The sequence below is a fragment of the Onychostruthus taczanowskii genome, unplaced genomic scaffold (genome assembly GCF_017590055.1).
Source record: "Onychostruthus taczanowskii isolate IOZ18803 unplaced genomic scaffold, ASM1759005v1 scaffold2, whole genome shotgun sequence".
Classification (NCBI taxonomy): domain Eukaryota; kingdom Metazoa; phylum Chordata; class Aves; order Passeriformes; family Passeridae; genus Onychostruthus; species Onychostruthus taczanowskii.
Window position 1 is genome coordinate 13,990,925 of NW_024499239.1, and position 27,147 is coordinate 14,018,071.

At 36.0% G+C, this 27,147-nt stretch overlaps 1 protein-coding gene across 4 annotated transcripts in view; it reads right to left on the minus strand.

Annotated features, from left to right (window-relative positions):
- The window catches only part of SLIT2 (slit guidance ligand 2), a 258,466-nt gene that overhangs the window by 216,948 nt on the left and 14,371 nt on the right, over positions 1 to 27,147 (minus strand). For all 4 annotated transcript variants that reach the window (XM_041402669.1, XM_041402671.1, XM_041402672.1 and 1 more), the window contains exon 4: positions 21,281 to 21,352. In XM_041402669.1, coding sequence (XP_041258603.1) covers positions 21,281 to 21,352 — 72 coding nt within the window. The remainder of the gene's footprint in view (positions 1 to 21,280; positions 21,353 to 27,147) is intronic.

Consider the following 27,147-nt stretch of genomic DNA (forward strand, 5'->3'; position numbering starts at 1 on the left):
TCTCATTCCCACACAACACACACTTAAAAGTAGGGCATGAACCAAGGGCTGTGCACTGATTTCCTAGAGGGCATCACGGCCTTGCAGTGTCAAGACAAACATGTGAAAAACATTAAGCTGCATTACCCCGGGGAGAAAAACCTAGTAGTAACATAGGGTCTCTGCAGCCTTATCCTCATTCTGACTGCCCTACTGAGCTTCCAGCAGAAATACACACTTACATAGAAACATCAGCAGACTCGAGCTACCAAACTCATTTCAACTATTTGAGTTCCATGATTTATTTCAAAAATGTCACCACCATTTAGACAGATGGTGGCAAAGTCAGCTCGACCAAATATACTGTAAGGGATAGCTCATTTATCTTGGCTTCCATCTCCTTAAATGCCTTTAAAGAGTCAGAAGGAAGCTTTTATGACATGATCCTTCCAGCCTTGCCCTTTTCATCTGGATCTCTGAGAACAGATTTCTCAAATACACAAAGAAAATAGTTTCAGTCAGTTATCGAATTCAAAGCCCAGGCTGGCAGAAGTGGTGGCTCAGGACAACAGGAGCAAGGAAAGCTAAATTTAGAGAGGCGTACAAAGATTTTTTTGCTGTCAGGATACCCCTGAACTTTCAGAAGCCCTTGGAGTAACCAAAATGAAATGGGAGACCATGAAGACAGAAGAAAAGTTTAAAAAAATTACTTTAACCTTCTGCCCCACCCCCTTCTAACTATGCTGTTCCTACAGTGATAACTGCAAAAATTTGCTTTATGCTCCACCTCTCCATGGATTCCAGAACATTTTTCTTCAAAAAAGAAATTTTTGAAAGCTCCACTAAAAAAAAAAAAAGAAAAAGAAAAAAAGGCAGTTTTAAAGGCATGTTTTATTGAAGGTAATTTTACAGCACAAAGAATAAACCAACAGAAGAATAACACAATTTATCAGACAATTAAATACTACTGTAATCAGAGCTACCGTCTCACCAAACACTTCAAACTACACAACAATAAAACTTTTGTTAGAAATAAGGCAGATATTTACATGAACATGAAAAGGCAGTTCAGTTTTACATTGATTTCCCTAATTGATAGAACTGGTGATATAGAGAACAATTTTTTTTTTTAGGAACTGAACACCAGTTGCTACCTATTAGACCTTTACCACAGGCAAAAATACAGACTAAAAGAATAAGAACATTTAATGAGAAACACAGTTCTGAGGAATACTTTTTGGCTTACAAATTCTAGAACTAAAATATTTTCTAATCTAAAAAAAATTTTAAAAAAGTCACTTAGGAAACGGCTTCTGTTGAGATGATTTATGAAGCAAACTGATTCTACTAACTCAGATAAAATAGTTTCTGGGAATATTTTTTAAATTTCATCCAGTTTGTGAATTTTAGATTTATTTACCAATTAAATGCCCAACTTAACCAATGCAATCAATCAAATCATGTCAAGAATTACTAGCATTACCAGCATTGTTTTGAAATGCAGGAAATTACTCATACTATTCCATCTTCTACATGCACATACATTTTTCAAAATTTTGCTAGTTCCTGTTTCTTTGTTGTACATTATGTATAATTTTGGTTACATGGCTTAAAACCTTTTGAAAGCTTTCCATATTAAATTATATATTTGGATAATAGAGGCATTGAAGCACATCATGCAGAAAAAAACCATACAAAATCCTTCTGGAGGTCCAGGTTATTAGAGGATGCATAATAATTTTGTCAATCAAATACTGGGAATCTTTTATGAAAAATTTAACAATGCTTGAATAAAAATTCTCCTAATATCTACTGCCAAAGTAAAGTATTCCAGCTGCCGAGGCTATTGCTAAACCATAAAATATATACCCAGAAGTTACCTGCCATATGTATTCTCAATTCAGTAATTTCCACTTGTAGTTTGATTGGTCTCTTCTATTTCCTATCTCTTATAAAAATCCCTCATCCTATGATGAGCTCATTTATTTCAGCCACTCTATTCTTCGTATCCACAACCTTTCTCTTCCAGTTTCTAGAAGCAGCCTTGCTTCCTCAGGAGTGAAAAAAGCCTGAATGCTTGTGCATTTCTTTGCTTTCTACTTGAAACCCCCACCCTCCAGAGAGCTCCAGACACTTTGGTTCTGTTCAGCAGTTTCCTGATAATGGGCAGAACAAGCCTGACCCAATTCTATAGGTGTTGCCAATGCTTAACACATTAACACTCAGGCAAAGTAACAGGTCCAGCTGAAGACAGCAGAACATACTGTGTTAAGAAAAAATTTTATTTCACTCTCAAAATACATTTTATCCATTTCCACAACACATTTTGCTGCTATTAGTCCTGCACTATACTCAGAGCTCTCCAGTCTATGCTGAATCATTTATCACAACCACAAAAGCTATATTTTTTAGGGCAAAGTCCACTATGGAGGTGGAAATGTCTTAAATTATACGGCAAGGTTACAGCAGCACACTGACATTTTAGGAAGAAGTAAGATGAAATCACTATATTTAATACAGAGGTAAAAAAACTAAATATACTGGCTTTTGTTTTAAAAAACCAGTAGCATCCTAAGAAGGTTCTAGTCACTCGACTTTACTGCACTAAAAAAAGGAAGAAAGAAGTTTTCATCCTGACTACAGGGTCTCTTATTGCAGATTTACCACATGTTTAACACAGTTGGCCATAGTCCATTTGTTTCACATTCAACTGGAGAAGAAAAGTAAGTTGACAAACTGGGTGAAATCTCCAGGCAGCATGGAAAAAGAGGACCACTTGTTTGAAAGGAGAGCCTAGTCTAAGAACAGATAAGGAGCCCATTTCACAGCAAAAGATCCAGTCAACAAAGTAGCAGCATGAACCACCCCAACCCGAGATGTGAATGATTTAATACATGCGCCTGTGTGACCCACATGGGACATCTCAAGACTAAGTTGCAGCATTGAGCCAAAATTTACACTAGCTCTCTTTGATCTCCCAATAAGAAATATAGGCATTATGTTAAAGCTGCAAAGCATTCAAAAATTTTGTGAATTATCTTTCTTTACTAAATTATCAATAATGGTCTTCAGCTAAAAAACTTAATATTTGTCATTATAGTCCTTGTGTCCTCAAATCTACCAATATTGTCTTGATGCTACAAAAAAAGATCTTCAAAGAAGTTGAAGTTCTTCAAAGAACTTCAATGAAGTTATCTGTCTTTCCAGAGGGTTTTTCAGGTTTTTTTCTTTCTTTGGTGCAATGCAGAGAGCAGGTGGCAGGGAAAATAGGAGGGTAAGAGAAGGCAAAACTATGTCTCTGTTGTGAATATTAAGAGCTACATAGAATTAATATCCATTTTCTAGGTGGATCTTGTTTTTGAAGGAAGAGGTTATTCTGCAGTATCACACCAAACAAAACTTTTGTCATTTAAAGATTTTTCACAATCCCAAAATAATAAAAAGTTATGGAAAACATGGGAGAAAGAACAATGTCTTAACTTCCTTTTGCCAGCACTGTATTTTACTAATACCAACAAATATATCGCTCTTGAGTTATGTCACAACAAAGTTTTATAGGAATGCAAGATAACAATGAAGCTCTGTAAAGAAACAAAGAAAAAGACAACAGTGGCACATTTAGTTTCCCAATTAACAATAATGTCAAGATACATTAGCAGTAAAAGTTTAATAAAAATTGGATTGCAGCTACTTCCTGAGGCTTATGAGGCGTCTGTAGCATTGCACCACAGCATAGCATATCAGAACACAGTGAGACTGTTTACCCTGTCAATCACTTGTCAATCTATCCAGCTTTCTACAAATACCACTTGTATTTTCACAAACCTCAGTAATTAAAATTTTTAACACAATAATAGACACATATAGCAAATCTACCAAACTAAAGCATCTAGCATGCACAGGGAACAAAATGTAATGTCATGGTTACCTTTAGGCAATTAGTTAGGTACAAAAATCCCATACAGCTCTTTGAAATACGTGTTAATTTTTCAGGTACTATTTTCTTTTGTCTTGGGGTATTTTTTTTAATATTTTATTGATAAGCACATGTGAGTGTGTGTGAATTCAAATTAAGTAATTTGTTTTTCTCCTGCACTGCATGCATCCCATTGGAGAAATAAGAAAACACTGTCTTTAACACGAAGCATCTTACAATCATTTATCATAAAGAAAGCTAGACTAACTAGATTTTTCATTAAGAATGCAAAAGTGAGTTCTCAGGAGAAAACGTTCTATTCTCCAGAAAAGACAGAAATCTAGACATCATCATGTCTATCAGCTAATCTCACAGTAAATGTCACCAACAAGCAACATCGTGCTGAGGTTCAGGACAGTGATGAGAAATAACATACTAAAGATAATTAAGAAGACAAAAAGCTTTCACTGCACCTAAGAATTGGATGAATTTGAACAGAAGTAAGAAAGAAGCATGACTAGACATGATATCCCCTGGTACCTGACAAGTTATACAAGAAGAACAAGCATCATCAGAAATCATTGCTCGTATTTTATCTATGAAATGATCTTCTATTTCTTTGCACACAATTTTTTTTTCATTGATCCATGTGTAAAAAGGGGATTTGACCAGCATAAAGCTCCTCCTGGCTGCCCAGGAAAGTTAATCTGGCACTGTCAAATTACAGGTTTGATTGCAATATGCACTCAGTGTCTGTATTGGTGAGGAAATAATTTCTGTACTGAATTACCCCATCCTGTGACTCCAGGGTCAGGTTTGGCAAGTTTACATTTCCCAAAGAAACAAAACCCCCTGCAGCTGGCCAAACAAAATATTGGTCCACAAAAGCAGGAGAAATCTTTATGCCAATATAAATCTAATGATGGTTCTGTAAGTAATAGCCATCTTAATTCAGACATGCAAGGTGATTTCTTCATTTTATACATAAAGCCCATATCCAGGAATTATAATCTTCATTTTCAAGCCACCATATACAAAAAAGTAGTTAGACAATTTCCCAAATTTCTTGGTCCTGCCTGATGATGCAGTTTCACTGTCTGGTGAAGCTGCACCATGAACAGTCTGCGACTTCCTTCTTAGAGTCATTTTAACCATTTCACACTGAGAAAATTACTGAAATCAGCAAAAAACTCAGGGATTGAGAATAATCTGAGAACAAACAATTAGCTTTGTCAGCCAGGAAACCATATGTACATTATAACAGTACTAGCTAGTAATGGAATCTGGAAGGACCAGAAGGTTTCTGAATTTCAAAAAAGCATATTCCAACAAGACTGTCATTCACTTTAGAGATAATGTCAACTACTAGGACACTAATAAAGTCATCAGACCAATTAATTGTAGGCCATTAAGAAATCTTCAGGGCTAGAGCTGGTACTGATGGAAGTGGAAGAGTGAGAAAGATTGAGTCCGTGATGAAAAACACACATCTTCCATCTACAGACACATCACTATTTTTCAAGATCCACATGCAATTGGCAATATTGTTTCCTACATTTTTCATATGCTTCCGTTGGCACCAGATTTCATTAAGATGCTGGCAGTGCCATCTGCAGCTCCAAAAGCACCTCCTCTGTCAACAGCTTGATCTCAGATGAGTCATTCAGCCTGGGCTAGTGAGCAAGCAGAAAAGCCTCTTAAGCCTATGTAAATAAGTCTACTCAATGAGCTGCATTAAACACCTTGCAAGAAACAGGCAGTCAAGTGAAGAGGCTAAAAGAAATTGCCTTTACCACAATTTGAAATTCTAACCTTAAAATTTTGAAGTTTAAACTCCAAAATTCCAAAACGTGCCACGGCCCACATTCCATTGCAAAGTCCTGCACCATCATGCAAGACAAAACAAAGACACCTCATTCCACCCAGCAGTACAGCTGTCCGTGATTATTGGTAGTTACCTGGAGAATTTGATGGAAATAATCTCTCAGTTGCCAGTGCTGATGCTCACAGTGGCATCAGTATCCTATGTTAGACATCCACTATAGGACATTAACTTGATTTAGCAGAGAAGCTAAATTAGAAAGAAAATTAAATAAGAACATTTAGAAAAAGCTAAAAGAAAAACTTTATATGGAAATTGCTTTTATCAAAAAGCAGCAGCAGAGGTTGCATCAAAAACAGGATTCACAAAGAAGTTAAGACCTTTCTGTTCTAACAATAATTTTCCTACTCTCAAACCTTATTTCTGAGTTAACAATTTTCAGGTCAGTCTGACTTGAAAATTATGTGAGCATAACAAAAAACAAACAAAAAAAAAAAAAAAAATCACCTTCTGAATTGTATACAGATACTAACTTAAGAAAAACCCATGTGGAATTATAGGTTAAGTCAGCACAGGGCTAGGAAGCCGATGGAAGCTGGCAGTAGCTGGCTCAGCTTCCACAAGGGGGAGCCTGCCCCAGGGACAAACGTGAACTCTTGCTCCCCGTCAGACAGCTCACGGCTGTCGGACAGCTCACCAGCCCGCAGTCCGCTACAGAACATTTTCCGCAAGTTTTAGACTTTAATCAGGGCTGATGTTTGCATAAGAGGAGAGCCACAGAGAGGGAAAGCAGGAAGGAAGCTGAAACAAATCAAGAAATGGGGAAGTGACCTTTACAAAGGGAATATATATAACCTGTCTAAATACACTGATTTTTAAAAGGAAGAACCAGCCCAGGGAAACAGGAATGGAACATATGCACATAAAAGATATATTTATTTATCTTGGTTCCTATAGTATGTCTATTTCCACTTCTAATCTGCTTGGAAATGACTAAATATTTGTTAGTATTTCCATTTTGGAACTATTTATCTTCATAGCCATAGTAATACGTTCACACAAAAGCATTAGAGCTGCCAAATTCCTTCATTACAATTTGGATTGTGGTGTAGAGGCTGGGGCGTTGGCACTTGCATCTCATTGGACCCATAACAGCAGACACTCATCATCATCAAGTCATTATCACATTTTCCCTTTGTGGCTGTGTTTATTTTAAGGAATTCCCCTGTGTTCAAACACTACCTAGGCTTATTTGAGGGTACAAATTCTATATAAAACTTCAGCACAAACAAGCATTTCTTTACTTTTCCTTTACAGTTCATACCTTCTGGAGCAGTTCCTACAGTTTCCTATTTTCAACAAAACATCCAAAAACAAAACAAAAAGCAGAAAACAGACAGAAAACAGTATTTATCATAAACGTTTTAACCACTCTCCCTCCTCCCCACCCCCCCCCAAGGTTACTAAGTTTCCTTTTGAAACTAGTTAATTCACACCACATTTTCTCTTTTTTAAAAGTCTCATATTTGCAAAGTTTTGCATAGTGTAATCCTCTCTAAACATTACACAACCCCAAAAGCACTGCTGATAAAAACTACACACAGCAGGATATTGTTATTAAGCAAATAAAGCAAAACAAAGCATCAATAAAAATAGGATTTCTGAGTATACAGTATTTTCCTCCAGTAAGGAACAGAAACTAAATTCAGAAGGTCTTTTAAATCTTGTTCTGGACCACCCAACTGAAACAGTGAGCATAATTAAAGCTGCTTGGATTTTTTAAATTATTAGTTATAGCTTTCTATACAGCGTTTATTCTCCTTTCTACATGAAAAAAAAAGATATGGGTTCTCTGTATCTTTATTTAGAAAGACATTCCTGGCATACCCAGGGAAATTCATTAACCAGGACATGCCAACATGATGATGACCTTACACTTGAGCAGTACAAATACAGAGATTATCTTCTGTTGTTATCTTTCTTTAGGCATATCAAAACTACTCACCCTTTTTTAAATACTTACCAAATTTATAGGGGGACCTGCACTACTGTTGTGCAGAATGAGATTACACCATTAAAGAATTTTCAGCAACATTCACATTTAGCAAACTATTTGAGACATCATCTCAAGTTCAGAAGCCAAAATAAAACACAACGAACAAACAGTCATACAGCTGTAATTAAAAAATGCAAGTAAAGTGAACAAAGCACATTAATAGCAGCAGACTTTCTTACAAAAGAATTCCACACACATCTAATCATGCAAAAAGAAGGCTCTGAACACTGTTAGAGGCATCTAGTTTAAGTTCCATTTTCAACAAAGTACACAGTTACAAAGCTGTACATTTCTAAGCAACTATAAACTGAAACTACAGCATCACGTTCTTCTTCACTATATGAAGATATTGGGCTAAGTTCCAAAGTTATGTCTCTAATTCATCAAACAATAAAGCAAGATTTAATGGATACAGATATTTTTCCCAACTACTTTCTTCTGGAGGAACAGAGAAATCTTTTCAAGACAGACATCTCCACCTTCACTAGCATTTTCTCTTTCACCACTTCTCAAACACTGGGATTTGTTTCAATTCTTTGGGGGGTTGTTGCTTTTGTTTGTCTTAAAATGTTAGTATTTTAAACAGTAATAGTGAAAGCCTAAGAAACTCCCAGTGCTAATGCTTTTGCAGGCCCACACATCACACACTGATGCCTTGCTGGATGCATGAAAGGCAGAGTGTTGAGCACTCAAATTCCTATTCCATGGAATGCACAAAACTAAGTGGTTATGCTAAATAGTGCTTTACTGCAGGAAACAGACTTTGAAGTCTTTTACACCAACAGGAACAAAACTGTTTTTTTAATACAAAATGCTTTCTACTTCTGTTTATTCAACATGCAACAATTCTTATGCACCTTAATCTGAATTTCTCTAGAATAAGCATGTGAAATAATACACTTTTCTGCCAGCCGTGAAAGGCTCTCTAGGCTTCAATCCTACATTACAATTATGGTAATCTGCAGCTTTTGTAAGAGAAATTCTTCCCTGGACAAAAAGACAAATCAGCAATCAGACTGCCAAGTATTTGTGACTTTCAGTTAAATGGCAGCTTTTTCATGTTTCAGAATTTACTCCCTGCTACCAACTCACTGTCTAGAGTCTGTCTAGGTATGAGAAGCACTGCTGGCCAGCAGTGCTGGATCCATCTGACTCCTTTCCACCCCCTAGTCAAACACATCACATGAAACACGGCACTGCAAGCTGTCACTCATACTGCAAGAAAGAATTAGGCTCCTCTCCCCACTTGGCACCTTTGTGGATAAAATCATGATGAAGAGAGCTTGTAACAGAATGGTTAGGAGACCAGCAATGAACAAAACAAATCACAGAAAAAGCTTTGATTTTCAGCTACTACAGAGAAAAATCCAACACCCTGTTACTCCTAAATGTTAAATCTTGGGAATTTATTATTATAGCAAACTGTACAGTTACATTTCTTTACTAAGAATTTCTGGATGTGGTAGTATTATTACTTTTACTTCAATGCTGAATATACACCAATCATTCTTAGGTAACCCATCTCAAAAACTTGCAACTCCCTGCAGAAATCTTTTCTTGACCCATCAACTTCCTAATTCAACTACATTTCTCCCAGTTTTGCTGTTTGCTCTTCCCAATATACATGCACACATTATACTGACATGATTTTGCTATTCCATTCATATAAGTAGGCTAACAGCACATACTAATTTTAAAGCCATCCCTACAACTCAAATCCATTTCCATTTTTTTTCTTTGACTGCAGGAAAAGACAAAATACGTTTTGCAACCTCATTCACAAGAACAGAAAAAACATCAGGTTAGCCAAAAAATTAGTGAATATTTTTCATGTTGCAACAAAATGGAAAAAATATCCATTTCAAGGGAACTTCTCATGAGATTAACTAGCAAAGCAAACCACATCATCATCGGTTTTGCAAAACTCCATAACAAAGTTAGAAATATTTTCTTTTCTCTTTTCTGCAGTGTCTGTTTTGATACACACACGAAATGGGATGATGTTGTTATTCCATGCTGCACATTTACAGGTATTAAGTCTCTCACAATAGTTTTTTTCCCCCAGTGATCACAATCTTTAGTTTGCCATATTTTGTATTTTCCCACATTCTCCAGTTCATATCCACAGAAGAAATAAATCAGTATACTTTTTCAAAAATTCAAAACCCTTATTATTTCTTCCATCAAAATTCACTGGTGTGCTATTTAAACAGTCTAGATCAGCAATCAATAGAGTCCAAAACAATGAACCAAATAAATACTTCACCCCAGTATCTAAAACTTCAGGAATATGTAGCCCAACTGGCCAGGCCCCAGCAGTTTTGAACAGAGCATATAGTTTTATATGCAAGACTTCAAAGGTAATAGTGCACTGCATGTTGCAAAACTGTTTCATCTTAATATGGCATGCTAGATTACGAACAGTAATCTTTATTATAGATCTGAAAAACAGTTGAACAATTTTCTGATTATTTCCTAGTCGAAGACTTACAACATGGTGAAAGATTCTCTACCTTACACAGAGCCACTGTTACCAGAACAGTGAAGATGATCTGACTGGCATTTAGACCAATGCTCAAATCTGAATGTGTGGCTACCCTACTGACGAACCAAAGAAAAGCAACACTGTGGTTATGATTTTTTTATAGTTAAAATTTAAATTTGGCATCTGTTAAACTTACATACAAAACTAAAATTTTGCCACGAAACATCTCTGTACTCTGTGCCAAATGAGCGGTTTTGGCTTCTGCACCTCTGACATGAACATGGCGCTAGAGATCAAGTGGTAAAGCATTCCTCTACAGATTCAGCAGGCTGTCCACAAAAGCTCTGTTTTGTCACTTTTAGAAATAACTCAGATATAAAAAAATAATACTTTTTAAGTGGTATTTTTATTGTGTTGTAGGCACAAAAATGATGAGGATAATACTACTGCTATAACAAGTTATGGCATAAGAGAGTTACACAGAAGTATTTGCTCTATTGAATTTACAGACACTACTAAAATCTAGAAGGGAATTAAGGCTCTTGCCTTTTGCAAAGAATGCACAATTCATAAAGAACATGAAGACTATTAGAGAATCAATTAATCATTGACTAGATTTAACATTTATGCAGAAGTAGTAAGGACCAAATAGGAATTTTCCCCTGTCTCAGAAATGATCACTGTTTTCATGCAGTATACATATGTGTCAGTCTTTTTTTTGAGTTTATCTAAATACCTTTCTTCAGTACTGCAAAGCTTTTCAAATTATTTTCTCCCTCTTTTAGATGCACATTTACATTCTTTTCTCTCTAATAAGCCCGCCATAACCATGCATTCAGAGAAGCAGCTATTACAAATCCGCCTTCATTATATTAGCTGTTATCCTATCTCCAGTGCAACTCTTCCCTGTGGGACTTATCAAACTCCATATGCAACCTTTGCAGCTTCAGGGTCAACCATCTAAATCCCTGCCAGCTATCCACCACTCCTTCAAAAAGCCATAAAAGTTGGAAAAAAGAAGAGCCTATGTTTCTTCTATCTTCCCCATGTTAAAATACCAAAAACACTGAACAACTGCCACCAAACCTCTTTGTGTACACACTACCTTAAAAAGTACGAGCAACTGTATGGATTACACATTCATAGCAAAAATAAAAATACCATTGAACTGTCTGGACAGAAAGAAATGAAAAGAAGCAAAGATTTTCTCTCTTGTACATGTTACCCTGAAAATTCTCAAGGAGTGCTTAGCTGAAAGGATTACCCCCCCAGTTCAGCCCCTTATTTCTTCCCCCTAAAGACTAAGGGCCCTGGAAAGAAGCCTTCAGAGCGTGGTCCTTTAAACACCCTTGAGCCAGGGAGGGCCTGCACCTGGGCTTGGCTGTAAAGATGAAAAGAGCTCTGCAAGTCCCAGCTTTATTCTCCATGAGGTGGGTCTGAACAGCCATTAGCAGAGCAGGCCTCTCAAGTGTCTGGGGAAGAGAATAAACCCCGCTCAGCATTCATAAGCAGCCTTTCCCAAGTAAAACCACCAGCCCTGGCTCCAAGTACCCTTACAACAGCTACAAGGATTGGGACAACAGCCTGGGCTGTTCATCACTGCAGCTCTGGCTTCAGTTCTTCTCCAAGTATTGCACATCGTATATTGGCATTTTCTCTACCATAATGAGAGACCCTTTAATTAGTACTTAGATAGTGTATGTGAGCTTCCCACCAGGCCTCTGAGTCCCAAACAGTTCCGTGTAGTTTCAGCTGAAGTTCACTGGTCTGCGTGTAGGAAGTGCAGCCTAAGTCTTCCTGCATGCCTTGCTCGTCTCAATCACTCAGCAGCACAGCAAACCCACAAGCTCTACCAGGACTGAGAGGAGAGCAAGCTCTGCACAGTACAGGGTAAGCCTTTCCTATCTATCCTAGGTGTATCCTAAAGCTCCTTCATCCAACATGCCAATTAAGAAATGGAAATTTCAGATTTTTCAATTAAAAACACTGAAGAAAGGACTGAAATTGCAATATACTGTTTGAACTCTAAATGCTCAAGTGTTTGAGACAAAAGAAAATGCAAGTCTATCTGAATATTAAATTTCTACTTAAATATATTCCAAGAAGTTTGAAAAACATTAAGATCCCACTGGCAGATCAAAGTCTCACTGCAGCTGTAATATTTCATCAAGCGTTAGTAGGTTTATGTCAGTTGCATGGAAAAAAAGGCACATTTACTGTATCAGCAGATTCCATCTGTGTTTTCTAACTGTTATTGACATGTGAGAAGGATATGATCATCAGGAAAAATGAACAGAAAACAAAATTTGTGTATCACCAATAATTGACCTAAATAGTGCTTGGCTTTTTATTATTATTCTCTTAACATGCTTTAAAATTATGGGATTTATTCCCTGAGCAAAGACCAAATAATAAACAAACAACCCCCAACACAATCTCCAAACCTATATGTAATTTCAATTTTTACTACAGTGTGTTTGTAAACACATATCAGTTCAAAAGCATCTGTTCTTTAACAAAGAGCATTTCATCTAGCATTAGATCGAGAATGCAAAAAAACCTACTCAAACATGCTTTCTAGGGTGACATTATTGCAGAAAGCATTTGTAGATCAACACTACAACAAAAAGCATTATGAAGGACCCAGAGCAAATTAAATATTTTAGATAGCCTTGACTTTGATACAATGGAACATAGAGAAGTAGATCTATGCTGGGTAAAGTGGATAGGCAATTTTGTAGTAATGTTCTTTCCCTTGCCAATTTCCTATTCCCTTTGAAGAACTCAGACAGTAGCTACTACAACCAGAACGTGATATTATGTCTGTTTCAAACTTCCTTTTTGTTTTTCTTATAGAAGCTTGTATATCTTTATCAAGAACATATAGACAAATCTGCCAAACCAACAACTTTTTTTTTAACTACAACAAAATTTTTGTTGATAAATGCTATATACATTAGTTATTTCCTAAGAAAAACTATGCTCTGTATAAGAACGTACACTTCGGAAAGTATTTTTAAATGGAAAAATATTGTGTTGTTTGAATGCTGTGTAAGTAACTTTAAAGCAGCTTTAAAACAAATTCAATACATTTAAAATGCTATATAAATCAACATTCAGGATGAAAGGTCAACAGGGGTTAAACTGTCTGTCCTTCTTGATTGCCTTCATAAATGTCTTTTCTAGCTGTATTATAGAAGCAACCACAGCATAACTTGGATATTAAAACCTCCACGGAAACCAACAATAAAAGCTGCTAAGAATTTCACAAGGGTTTTTTTTTTTTTCCTCTTAGGTGTTAATTAAATGATCATTTAACACTGAAATGTAAACACAACATTTTCATCTGCTGACAGCACAGCCCATTATAAATCCAGGGTAATAAACGTCCTGGTGTTAATACTCTGAACCAGGTTCCCACAACACACTAAGATGCCTTGTCGTGTCTAAGGTTAAGCATCTAGACACAAAACAAAGATTGTGCCTACTCGACTTCCAGTTCAATTTTCCCATCGCCCAGTGACCTAGGTAACACTTTGAGCAATAAAGAATAAATTTAATTTCTCCAGCATTTTGTGAGGATTAGGAACAATTGTTGGCCTGCAATGACTTTTTATCCTTGGATTCTTTCTCTTCCAGAGCATTCCCCCAGTTTTAAAAGAAAATTCTGATGGTTTAAGACACAGAACAAACAGAACTTTAAATTAGGCTTTTTTCAATCAATTGGAACTCTTGGAGGGGAAGCAATCAACTTTTCTTTGGACTTTTCTCAGCTATTCAGTTACTTTAGGCTTTAATCTTCCACTTGTAGAAGAAACCTACCATCAGAGGGACAAGCCTCTATACTTTCAGATTTTCCCTTGGCTTGATTTATTCCTCTTTTCTGTTCTTTTTTTTTTAATCAAGATGACATGGCTGCACTCAAATGTCCACTCTGTGCAAGCCAAGACTTACAGATGTCCTCTTTATAACATTTCACACCACGTTTCTGCACCACATAATAATGGCAATTCCTCTGACGTGCATTTTTACTTTTCATTACTTCTTTCACTGAGTTTCAGTTTTCTACTTAACTCCTCACTAAACAGTTTCCTGTATCATAATTTACCAAAGCTTTCAAAGTCAACCCTCCAGGAACAATGCAGGGACTGATTCAGACTGGACATGAATATGTTTACAGGTGATCCAAAAAGACCCACTTTCATTTTTGTATTCAAACACAATTCTCAGATTGAACTGCTATGATTCCAACAAAAACACAGAAGATAATTATTTATGCTTGTTGTCAGAGTACCAAAACCACAACAGCCAAAGCAGACCTCTCAATTACACTGAGTATCACCCCACTATTTACATAGAGCTATGGCTTGCGTAATTAATACGATTCATGTTTTCACATTAGACATATTTAAATGCCAGCAGCTAATAGCATAAAAAATTTTAAAGAACAAGATATTTATGTGGGTTGAGAAGAATTGCTGTAAGTCATATTTTTGTTTGCTTGGTGTTTAACAAATTTCCAATTAAGGTTAAAAGTGACTGAATGCTTCTGGAGTGTTTGTTCTAATCAAAAACCCCCAAAATTATAAGCATCAAAGAATCACAGAGTATTCTGTGATGGGAAGGACTCATGAGGATCAAAGACCAACTCATGAATATTCCTATAGATGCTTTTTGCTGAAATTAGTCAACTATATCAATTATTGCAGCTTTATGTAAAGAGTTAGTGATCTGCCCAGACCAAAATTTGTTTACAGCCCCAGCAGTCCATCCAATTTTCCATTTTATCCTATAGCAAAAGAAATACCATTTGTAAAAAAACACAAAATTATGCTTTTATGATTAAAGAAATAAATGAAAATTCAACCACAATTCAAAGACGGCTTCCAATTTATTTCAAAAGTAAAAAAAAAAAAAATCCATATAGAGATCATCATTTCACAATAAAATTGTTTGTTTCCAATTCTAAAAATCTCATACTATTACTTCCAGTAACAATTCACTTGATTTCTGTATATTTGGTACACCGTTTTTTTTTCCTGCACAGCATCATAGCAAGTGACATGCAGATTCAAAAGAAAGCATAGCTCAGGAAAGGCCAACAGATTAAGAGATTCTATAACAAAGAGCAGGAAGAGTAACATAGCGAAGTTTGAAGTCCAATAATTGCACAGTGATAATTCATTTTACTTTTATTTTTCTAACTACATTTCAAAAGTTCATTCTGGTTCTATCAACATTTCCACTCAGCTGAATCTAAGGCTGCATGCTTGCTGTTGCTAGGAGATAGCTACTGCAAGTTGTACACCAAATGCATATAAGCAATACTTGTTTCTTTGCTAAAAAATCAATCAACCTGATGAATTGTAAGCATTTTTGCAACACTTCCAAAAATCTCTAAAATGCCATCCTGCCATATCAGTAATGCTTGTGTCTGAAGCAAAGCTACAGCGGTGTTTTTTGTTTTATTCAGTACCTTGAGATGACAGCATTTTCAAATTTGAAACATTATAGCAGAGAATTAAAGTTTAAAGCAGAAGCAAGTGGTTGTAGGACCAGAAAAACTGTGACCATGTGAGTCAAACTGCATAAAGCATTTGAGCTCCCAATTCTCTTTTGTCTTTACATTAAAAAAGAGCAGGTAACAGAAGTAACAGTGTTTACAGTGTCTCACAAAAATCTCCTAGTTCTTCCACGCCAGAAATAAATGCCAGAAATTAGGTATTACAAATCTAGCACAGAGGTAATGTGTTCTCAGTTACTTTGGTTTATTCTCACAGGCAATGAACCTTAACAAGCATATTTTTAATACACAATAATTCTTTTAATTTTCAGATAGGCCTGTCTGTCTACCATCTGGGATTACATGAAAATAAACTCCCAGGATTGTAACTGGCAGTGGCCATGCATCCTAAGGGACCAAATTCACCCTGAAAATATTCCATACTGGGGCAATAAGAGCTCCTGTTAACAAAAATGAAGTGATGTAGGAAACCAGTAAGTGTGCTTGCACACTGCAAAAAAGATTAGCAATTACTCATATATAAAAATTTTTTTAATTAGTGGTTTACAATACCACAAAGCCAGAACTGTATACTCATTTATACCTCTACTAATATGCTGTATGTCTTCACTAAACAATAATTTTCAAAGATAGTTACATTCTGAGAATTATAATCACAGTTCAAGAGTGGTGCTAGCAAAATAATGCTAGTACTTCCAAACTAACTAGCAGTAGAATAGCTATATTCTTGCCAACTGAACTTAATTTGCTAGATAAAACAATTCAAACATTCTTGTACTTGAACTAAGCAACTGTGGTAAAAAAAAAAAAAATACAAGTCAAAACAGAAGCCAGACTGATACAATGTAGGGAAGACTTATTTGCTTCCATTTAGCACTAGAATGATAAGACTTAATTCTATCACATGAAAAAAAAAACTGGAGTTGCCTTGTGTGCATGATGCTAAAAAAATACCATAATAAATCATAAAAACTCAAACAAGTGAGTAAAACACACACTGTCCTGGGGAAGCTATCACAACAAGGTGACTTCATATTTCATGTTTGAATTAATGTTCCTTAAATTCTTTGTCCATCCAGCCCACCTCTGCAATAAAGTGGAGCACACTGTAATGTTATTGCAGCACAGTGGAAACCAACCCACTGCACTTACCTGAGAGCAGCTCCATTAGCAATCTACACTCAAAAGGAGAAAAATTCTTCAATATTGTCTTTTGAAAAGGGGAAACTCATTTTTGCTCCTCATTGGATTTAACACCCAGAGCAGTTGTTTGCAGTTGGAATATTTCAGAGGCTTTTGAGATAATGAGCATTTTTCTAATGAGTGATTCCTTTGAGTTGCTAAATTCGTTTCATACTGAAGTGTCTTTTCTACAAAATTATGACTACAGTCTCACTGTGATTACTGTGAAAAGAAATATGACAAAATCATAAATTATACCTTAACAATAGCGAGTCCAGCAATTAAAAATATTTTGAAGCCCTTGTTCTAGCACCTTACATGCACCACCTTACTACCTCTTTCCCTTTCTATCCGATGTGGTTTGTTTTGTGGGTTTTTTTTTGGTTTTTTCTCTCCGGGCAGAGCTAAAAGCAGCGCAAGATTCAGCAAGTGATGCAAGCAGCACCTCCAGCAGCAGCCCCGAGAGCCATCAGGAGAAGCTCCCGGGCCGGGCTGCCGGCCGGGATGAGTAATGATGTCGGTGCGGCCGGACAACCGTAACCCTGGCAACTGCAACCTGCAATTCCTGCCTAACCATTGTGGGATTTATTGTGGCAAGGGCCAAAGAGGCCAAGAGTAAAATGAAGCAGAGAACTATGGTGTCTGACACATCTAGTACCACACACTTTAATCATAGCTGGCAGAAATTAATTCAGGAGGAATTTTTGCAAGGGCCCCCCGTACGGCATGTTTTGTTGTTGCTGCTGCCGCTGTTGTTCTGGCCTAAGACAATTTTTTAAAGTTTTTTTGATGTTTAGGACTTTTTCTCTGTAATGATTTGCTGTTAGGAATTTTTTTAGTGACTAACAGACATCTCAAAATTGATGTTTATTAATAAGACTACATTAAGTTTTGGAGGTTTTTCCCTTTAGAGGGGAAATATTCACAGTGTGTACCTTCAAGTAGACAAACGAAAAGAAAAACATATATAAGACAACATCCACTAAAAGGTTGCGTTTTTTTTCTTCCCAAGGCCAACATTGTCTAACTTATACAGATATTAGTCAGTAAAGAAACTCAACCACATTCCAAGCACAAGAAATGTAAATCAGAAGGGACAAGCTTTGTGCATGTAATTCAATAACCTTTACATGCCACTGATTAATAAAGGTATTTTTTACAACTGATTTTTCAAACAGCTTGGGTCTAAGCTGCAGCTCAGTATCCTGCAGCAAACAGCAATCAATGAACTGTGATCTAACCAGCCAAAGTAAGCAGTCAAAATCTATTTGCCTCAGATAAGCGCTTGCTAGGCTGTGGTCATTGTCTATGCCAAGGTACCATCCCTGACACGACACAGCGTAGCATGAGTGGGCATACAGGTCACCAAAGACTGCTCCTCCTTGCAGCAATACTACTTGTTGAGCAAGAACTTAAATTATCATCCCAGAGGATTTCACACAGCACCTTTATTTTAATGGTACAGCATCAAAATAGAGGCTCATGTACATTGTGCTTTGAGAGACTGCTTGCAAGGTAAAATTCATATACCCTACAGCACTCTTCTATTTTTGGCATTAACTACTTCCTACTGAAATATTTATGTCAAAGCACCTTTGTAGATAGCTTTTAATGGGAAAATCAGCTTCTGTTTTGACTAAAATTATCCATTTTAACTAGTTCCAGGAGATTTTTTGGAAGGCTGCTAAACTGGAAAGAAAGTAGCCTGAAAAATAATTTAACTACCTTTGAAATTAAGTGTCTTTAGACACAGAAAATATTGCACTGTCTCTTTTAAATTCTCAACCTATTGCTTTCCTTTACTTACACTTCCCATCTGTCAACAAGTGCTTGTAATTTTATTACACTGTCCTGTAGTTTATGCAGAGTTGGTATTATTTTACAGAGTTCTGTTAATGGACTGGATAAATGGTAATGCTATTTAAACTAGTCTCCTGCTCCAGCAAACACAGCTGCAACTGTACTACTATTTCTAGGCAAACATCTTGACCTGAACATGCAGTGCTCTCTCAACCCGTCCAAAGAGAAATTGGAGCAGACAGCAAAGGGAAAGCATAGCCGGCCGCTGGCGGCAACCAACTGTGTCGAATCATAATTCATATACAATGTAACCTCCTTCTTTTATATTGCATTTAGCCTACACAACAAGCATATGTGCTTCTTCACCTGGCATCTCATTTACAGCCAAGGGTCAAATGGTAATTATTATTCACAGAAGCTCAATAGTATGTTGAAACCTCGCAGTACACACATTGTTTGATTAGCTGTTAAATGCCAAAAATAAATACTGAACCCACAGCAAAATATATATATATATATATAAAATTCATCATGTTTTGAGAATTTTGATTCTCCTTGGAAAACTATTTGTTTGGATGTAAATACATCTAAGCCTATACAATGATACATGTAAAAAACCAAGTCACTTTATACTCTTCAAAGGGAACAAGCTACACATTATCTGGAAATGAACCACAAACATTTAACTAACATCAGTGCCTTTGCTGGCCTGGCATTTTTAATTGCAAGTTTAGTGCTAAGCAGCTGTAATTTTTTACTACCATTCATATTTTCTTTTAGACATGAATACATTATAACCAGACGTTCACTTTCATGGTCTGATCAACAATAACCCTTAGGCAGAGGAAATTTAATACTGTGAAGCCAGTGATCTCTTACTTTCCTCCATATCCACTACATATCCACTATGAGCACTTGTGTGCTTTATGTCAAAGGACATTATAGATTTAAGACTAGCATCTATCAAATACAAAACTCTGAAATAAATATATTCAAATATGATTTTGACTGAAGTGTTTATCCTTATTTTTTGCCTGCAAATTATGGCTCGTTTCTGTTACATATGTATCTAGGTAGCAACCATTGCACTGTAGGTGGAACAATAAAATGACCATAAATCCCTTTAATCTCCTTCCTGATAGAGGTAATGTCTTTATACCAGCTGATGGAAATTATAAGAGACTCGATTGTTAACATACAATACAATATTTGAATATATTATAATATTATAGTAGAGCAAAATATTTTTGTTTGTCAGGAAAAAAGCCTTCAGCAGCTTTCTGGCCTAGTCATTTAAGAACTCATTATATCTACAGGGAATTTCTGGAAACAAAGTATACATCTAAGGCAGTGGAATAAAACAAAATCACAAAAACAAATGTTTACAATAATAGGAGTAATTATCAGTTTGCTATTGTATTTTGCTATAAGGAGGGAGAAAACAACTATTATTTCACAATACTAAAATAAAACTCAACTAAAAATAAAAGCATCACATTTGTTGTCAAACATAATTCCATATACTAAAATTGAAACAAGAGGAATCCCACTTTCCTCCAACTTGACTTTTCTTTTTCCAAGGGCACAAGTGATGAAACCCAGTATTAACCAGCAATTTCAACAGCAGAAAGCTCACCTGAAGCCTGAAGAAATGTATCAAACATATCTAAATTAAAAGAGGCTGAACTGGTACAACCTAGTAAAAGCATACTTAAGCATGCCATGTGTTATCCCTTCCATAACACATACTGCAACATAAAGATATCTTACAATTTATTTTGTTCCAATAAAGCATTATTCTAAACTTTATTCCACATTTCAACTGCAACAGAATTAAGTGGCTTCTTAGAAAGGACAATGGGTCAAACCATGTATTTTAAAATATTGCCTAGAGTAAGACGTTATCAAACAAAGTTATACAATCAAAACAAAAAAGTCATTCCTCAATTCATTGTCATTTTTATTTAAGGTAAAGCATTTAATCATTTTTTCTTCCCAGAGTTTGAGTTACTAGCTTTGTTTTCCTGTTTTGAGGGACACAGGAGAGACTTCTCTACAGATCTAGAATTTGCCAATGCCATCATTTTTCTGGCCAAGTGTGTATACCCACAAAAGCAGAACATCACAAAACTAAAGTGCTTATACAGTGCTGCATCTTCGGGCCAGAATCTCTACAAGCATTTTTAAGCTCTTTTATCACAGAAACAATTACAAAAACTCAAACAGGAGAAAATGAAAATCAAAGTATTCTTTCTGAAAAACTTCCTTACAGAAGTGGAAATAAATTACAATGTTCTCATACAAGTATCAGTGTATGACCTAGATGTAAAATACAATTTAAAAAAAAAAATCTTTCACAGCAGTCAAAGAAAGTACTCAGTTTAAACAACATACCAATGTTCCAAGGCACATTTTAGCCCAATGTGAGGCAAAAGATAAAAATTCTAATGCAAGTCACAGTAACAAACCAAATCCAAATTTTCCCAAATAATACTTATTGAGCCATGCCTACTCACAGCCTGTATAACTTCGGAGTCCCCAGGAAGAGCAGCTCAGAAAGCAACTGGAGGTTATTTCTGTTTAGGCGCCTTTGGAAAGAAAAAGAAAAAGTTGTGTTAAATTACAAATGCTACAGCAATGCAATGCAACCACTTTGAGCTGGAATCCCAGGGCTGTAACAAGCTGATTTTAAAGAGCAGAAAGGTCCATTAGCGGAGACATGGTCCAGTAGCAAATTTACCATGGACTAATTACATTTTCTGGTTTCCCCCACAGACCATATTACCTATTTTATGAAAGATTTTGAATCTCTGCAGTGTGAACCAACCACTAAGTCAGGACTTCATACTGCATAAACAACATGAAAGCTAAAAATACAAAATCAGCAGTGCAAATTCAATTCCCTACCAACTCTATGCTCCTCTTAGTATAATGGAGCAGATAGACATTTTGTGACCATGAAAAGTTCAAGGGAACATGTATCAAACATATACACTTTCAGTAACAAGATAATATTATGTCGAATGATCCATATATAACCTATTTATATAAATTTTAAAAAGCAAAGGAAGCTGTTACAGAAATCCTGATCAAATAGAAGTCAAAAAACCCCAAGGAGTCAGAGCTTATATCTGGCATTACAAGGAGGTTTTTTTCATGCAGCTTTTTCTCTTTAACTGTAAAGTAACTGTAAAGATAGGAACGTTGAGGAAGCTAAATTAAAAAAAATATAACTCGGTTATACATAAGGCAGTGTACAACAGAAAAAACTGCAACTGAAATCTGAAAGGTGCCCATTTGTGAAGATTCTCACTGAGCATGCTGACCAAGGTCACAGCTGCCCAAATTGAGGTGACAAGATCCAAGTCCTCCCTGTATTATACCCATAGACAACAGAACAACCACTAGCCAAGGCAAATATATTGTCTTCATGTTTTTTCCTAAACATATGATGCAGATTATTCTTTATACCATGTGTGACAGCCCTGGAGCATACAGTCATCCCAGTCAAGAAGTCAAGCTCAAAACAGGTTTTTGGCTGTTTTTAACAAATGCATCCACCACATGTGCCACCTGCCATTCAAGCAAAGCAACCAACTAGAAAAAACTGCTGTGTCCCATAAAATTTATCACAGGTCACACTTTGCAATGCACGATCCCTCAATAATTCAGGGCACTGAATGGGACTATCTGATATATACATATATACACATACATATATATATATATAATTGCAACAGTGGTTACACTACAGCAATAAACTGCTATCAACACATTCCACAAGGTGAAAAAATATACTGAGCATCAGTTTTGAAAAATTAAGTTTTAGAATTTCATAAAGGCTCAGATTATCCTGTTAGTCTTAAGGCTGATGCCAAATAATTAAGATGGTTTAGCCTCTCTGGGCTAATTTCTCATAAACATTGTTCAATATAATGGTCTTTCCAGTTTAAAGGTTTTTCCTGAAATTCCCATGTAGATACATAGAGACATTCAAAATCAAATTTTACATAGCTCCATGGTTTAGTTCAGTTAGTTTTTCCTCCCTTAAATCTCAATGTGACTACTGATGAGAGTGAAATAATCTGAGAAATATTTTTATGCACACAGAGGATTGCAGCCACACTTCAAATCATAAGTAAGCACATAATTCTCTATTGTTAATTTCAGGTTCTCTTCTGTTCTGAAATCCTGATTTCTGTAAGCAGAAGAAACCTAAATCACACATTTAGTGATAAAAAAAAACTAAGAGTGGAAGAATCAAAAAATGTAAGACTACACTACTGGGATAAGAGAGGTGAGAGACTATGTGTTTTAATAATTAAGAAAAAAAATCCAGCAACAACAAAAAAAAAAATCTGGATTGTGATCTTGCAAGTCACACGTCCAAATTACTAGAACAAAAAATTTCCATATAAAAGAAAGAGCTATAATTTAATGATTAATGGAAGACTTCAGAGTTGAACACTACTTAAAAAGAAAAAGATCCCAACATAAATACAAGAAAGTGATACATTTTACTGTTTGTGCATCTACTGCATTTTCAAAATAAAATAATTTATAGACATTTTCTGACCTTTAGTAAATCGATGTATAAAATTATATGCCAAGACCACAAAACTTAAGTAGAAGGCAATTGTTTTAAACTAAGTTATATTTGCAATCCAACAAGATTTTGAAAATGAAACAAACAAACAGAAGAGTAAATAAAAAGAGAAATAAAGTTAATTCACTGCTTCTCTTAGCTAAACAGAGACTTAAACCCCTAAGTCCATTTTTACAGATCCAAAATTACATGGAAAAGCGTGTAGGGTAAAGACTAAAGAGCGAGTTTCTAATCAGTTTCTCAGTACAGAAATCTTTGTTGATACTTCTTAATAAACCTATTAAGTTTGGACACTAGACAATAATGATGAGCTGTTATTGAAAGGGAAATGGAATTACCCATTATCTGTATTTTGTAGAAGTTTCATATAGTACATAAAAGCCTCTCTAGTACAATGACATAATATTAATTGATGATGAAGTTCATCAGGCAGGCTGTCTTTCACTAAATGCAAGAACAGTCTCACAAGGACACACAGGATCACTCAGAAGGATACTTCACAGGCAATATACTTGCACTGCTATTTCACATCTTACACAAGGAGGTAACACCTTCAGTCAGGAGTCTGTTATTACCTGTACTTCACATACCCCACACAGCTGAGTACACCTTTAACATACTGATGCATCTGCCACTGTACAGACTTTCAAATATAAGTTATGGACAATAAATCAAGTTGTATTAATTGAACTAGCAATAAATAGCACTACCCTCATGTCTCAACAGCTTATACTCCATGAGCTTGGAACTTCAAAGTAGTGTTTCACACAATTTTACTTTGCCTTTCAGAAGACTAAAATATTTGTTCTTTGAGCACTACACTGATTGAAGGAATACACAAATTACTGATTCTTATGAATCCTGCATTTTATAACTTTTACTTTGAATAGCTTTATCCTACTCACTGAATATTCTTTTAGAACTAAGGTTTCTCTAACAAAAATTTGACTATTGTTATTGTTTGTGACCAAGAAGACAAAACATTACTAATTTTCAAAAAGGCAATAATGGGAAATACATCTTTTACTATATACTTCAAAAAGAGACTTCAGCTACTCTTTACACCTAACAAATTATAGCAGATGCTTTTAAAAGACTCAGTTTAGTGAGTTTTCTATATGGAGATTTTATGAACTAAACTTCACTGAAATACATTTTTCAAGACTACAGTAGGTAGTTCAGTCTATAAAAATAATATGAAAATGTAAGTGAATGGGGAAAAAGTATGCAGAGCAAGTCTGAAACAACAGCCTGGTATCACAGTACACAATAGTTTCCCATCCAAAAGTCACCATGTAGAGTTTCTAATCTTTGGAAAGAGCCACACAAGGAGTCCAGAAAATACATCACTATTTTAAAATGGTTCACTATTTACATGGCTCTCCAACAGTTCCACTTTTTCAGGTGACCTGATGCTGTTGTCTGAAATAATACCTCTCCAGAACACACAAACATACTGAAACAAGAGTGAGTGAAAAAGATCCCCTTTCTCTTGAGCTGAAACCCAAGGTAAGCACAGTGGATCATGGAATCCAAGACTGTAGGTTTTAAAGAACTACAGTTGTTTTAAATAAAAACAACCATAAACATTCTACCACACCTTCTTCCCATGTTTTCATGGTGGCAATCACTTAGCACAGTTACCTACCAGGCCATGTTGCCCTTGGGACAATGCAAGAAGAGAAATTTCAGTTTCACCAACTGAACTGCTCTCCCAGAACTGACATGGAGCTCAAAGTGAAGCACTGAAGAAACAGTGATGAGATACTCCATACTGTGACTACTGAGTTTCCAACTGAGCTACAGATATTTGTGTTTCTCAAGCAGAGAGCTCAGAGGAGATGAAGCATTATTGGTGTGAGCAAGCAACACAAAATGTACTGAAGAATCTCTGCTAACATTATAATAACTTGGACTGTAAAGTCCTTTGGTAGTGTCCAGAAATAAATGGATGAGGCACCAGTATAATTAATTCTTTCAAGTTGCAATTCAAATATACTTTTTTTATTTCTGTTGATGAATGGATCTTTAAAAGGAGATTGGGAAAACTTACATAGATATTTTTGAGCTTTCCACAATAAATTCAAGCAACGTCCACATGCTACCTAAAGTATACGAAGTATTTCAAATACTTCAGTTTAAAACTCCCAGAGGTCAGTCTTGTAGACATAGTAAAGACTAGAAAAGCAGCTGCAAAGTAAAATGATGGTAGAAGTATACACAAGGATTTAAGGACAAAGAAAAAATACCTTTGACAAATGAGCAGGTGAAAATACTCATCAAATGAAGTTCAATACCAACAGGCAGATAAAAAGTAAGACCTGACAAAAAATAAGTAACTCTTTGAAGCTGACAACATTAAGGTAAGCAATAAAAAAAAAAAAAAAAAAAAAAAAAAGTGGCTTGATTTGAGCTAGTGGTTCTGCACAACAGGCTATTTTAGTTGAAACTGGTATATATCTGAGTTTTACTTGTCTTCTGCATGCAGCTAGAGTACATGTAGATGACAACAGAGGTACACTGGAGGGAGATTACGTTCCCAGTATCAACATATCCTAACCCACTGAAGTCTGGCCATGCCACAAATCCATCCTGATGTGTCTCTCAAGTTTTCATGCCACAATAACTATGATCCAGCAGCAATCATGCACGGAGGAGGAAGGGAGGAAAAAAAATCTTGATTGCACTGTGTACAATGTAATCATCTGCAATTGCTATAATTCATGCCCATTTGTTTCAGACTTGTTACAGCCATCACTGTCACTTGTTTCTGATCCCACTGTATCAACTACATCCAGCCAGAAAAGGTGTAGGAGACTGTAGAGCCTCTTTGGGAAAATAAGCTGTTCCAGTGCTTGACTGTCCTCACAGTGAAGAAGTTTTGCCCTTATGTGCAGTTACACTCCCCATGGATTTATGCCTGTTGGCTCACCACAGCAATGAGCCTGGCTTGAGGTTTTTCATAACCACCTCTCAAGTACTGGAAGGCTGCTCTTTTGTCCCACCTAAGTTTCCAATGGATTTTAGTTCAAGTAGATGCAATTCTACCATAGACCCTGTAGGACAAAAGAAGCCTTCAAAGATAACTTGAGAGCTGACAAAAGTTAAAAGCTGTTTCAAGTAAGTTATAAATCAGCTGTGCTCTTGAATTAGAAACAGCCTATCCCATTGGGTGCATAGAGAATGAGAGCCTTCCAAAACCCTAAATACAGGCACAGATGCATTTTATCCCACCACCACTGCTTCAGGAAAAAGGATTGAATGCTTCCAACTCACAAAGACTATTGACAGTAGAATTCATTATTTTTCATTCCTCTTTCAAAGTTAACCTGGAGAAGTAAACGCACTATCTGCACATAGTAGAACACAGCACTACACAGCTTTGAAATTGTAGTCTTCAAAGGAGCATATCCACACCTTCTGTTTGTCAGCAGAGGAAATAATTATTACACCCATTCAAAAATAGCATGTAACAACTCAGTGAAGCTCATTTGCAAAATATACATAAACTTTAAAAGCATAAAAGTCTGCTTACATTACATTTCAATTTAAAATGGAAGAATATATCAGTAATCAAACCTCTGCATGTTCACACAGGAACACTTTCTACTCACAACTGAGCCCACAAGGCTCCTTAAGTAGTTCCAAGATGTTACAGGGATATGCATTGCCTGGGAAGGTCTAACATCAGTTCAGGCTTTATGAACTCAGGAAATACAGCAGCCACCTACAAAATTATCCAAGTACTTCAAAACAGAAAACTAGTGCACACCACCT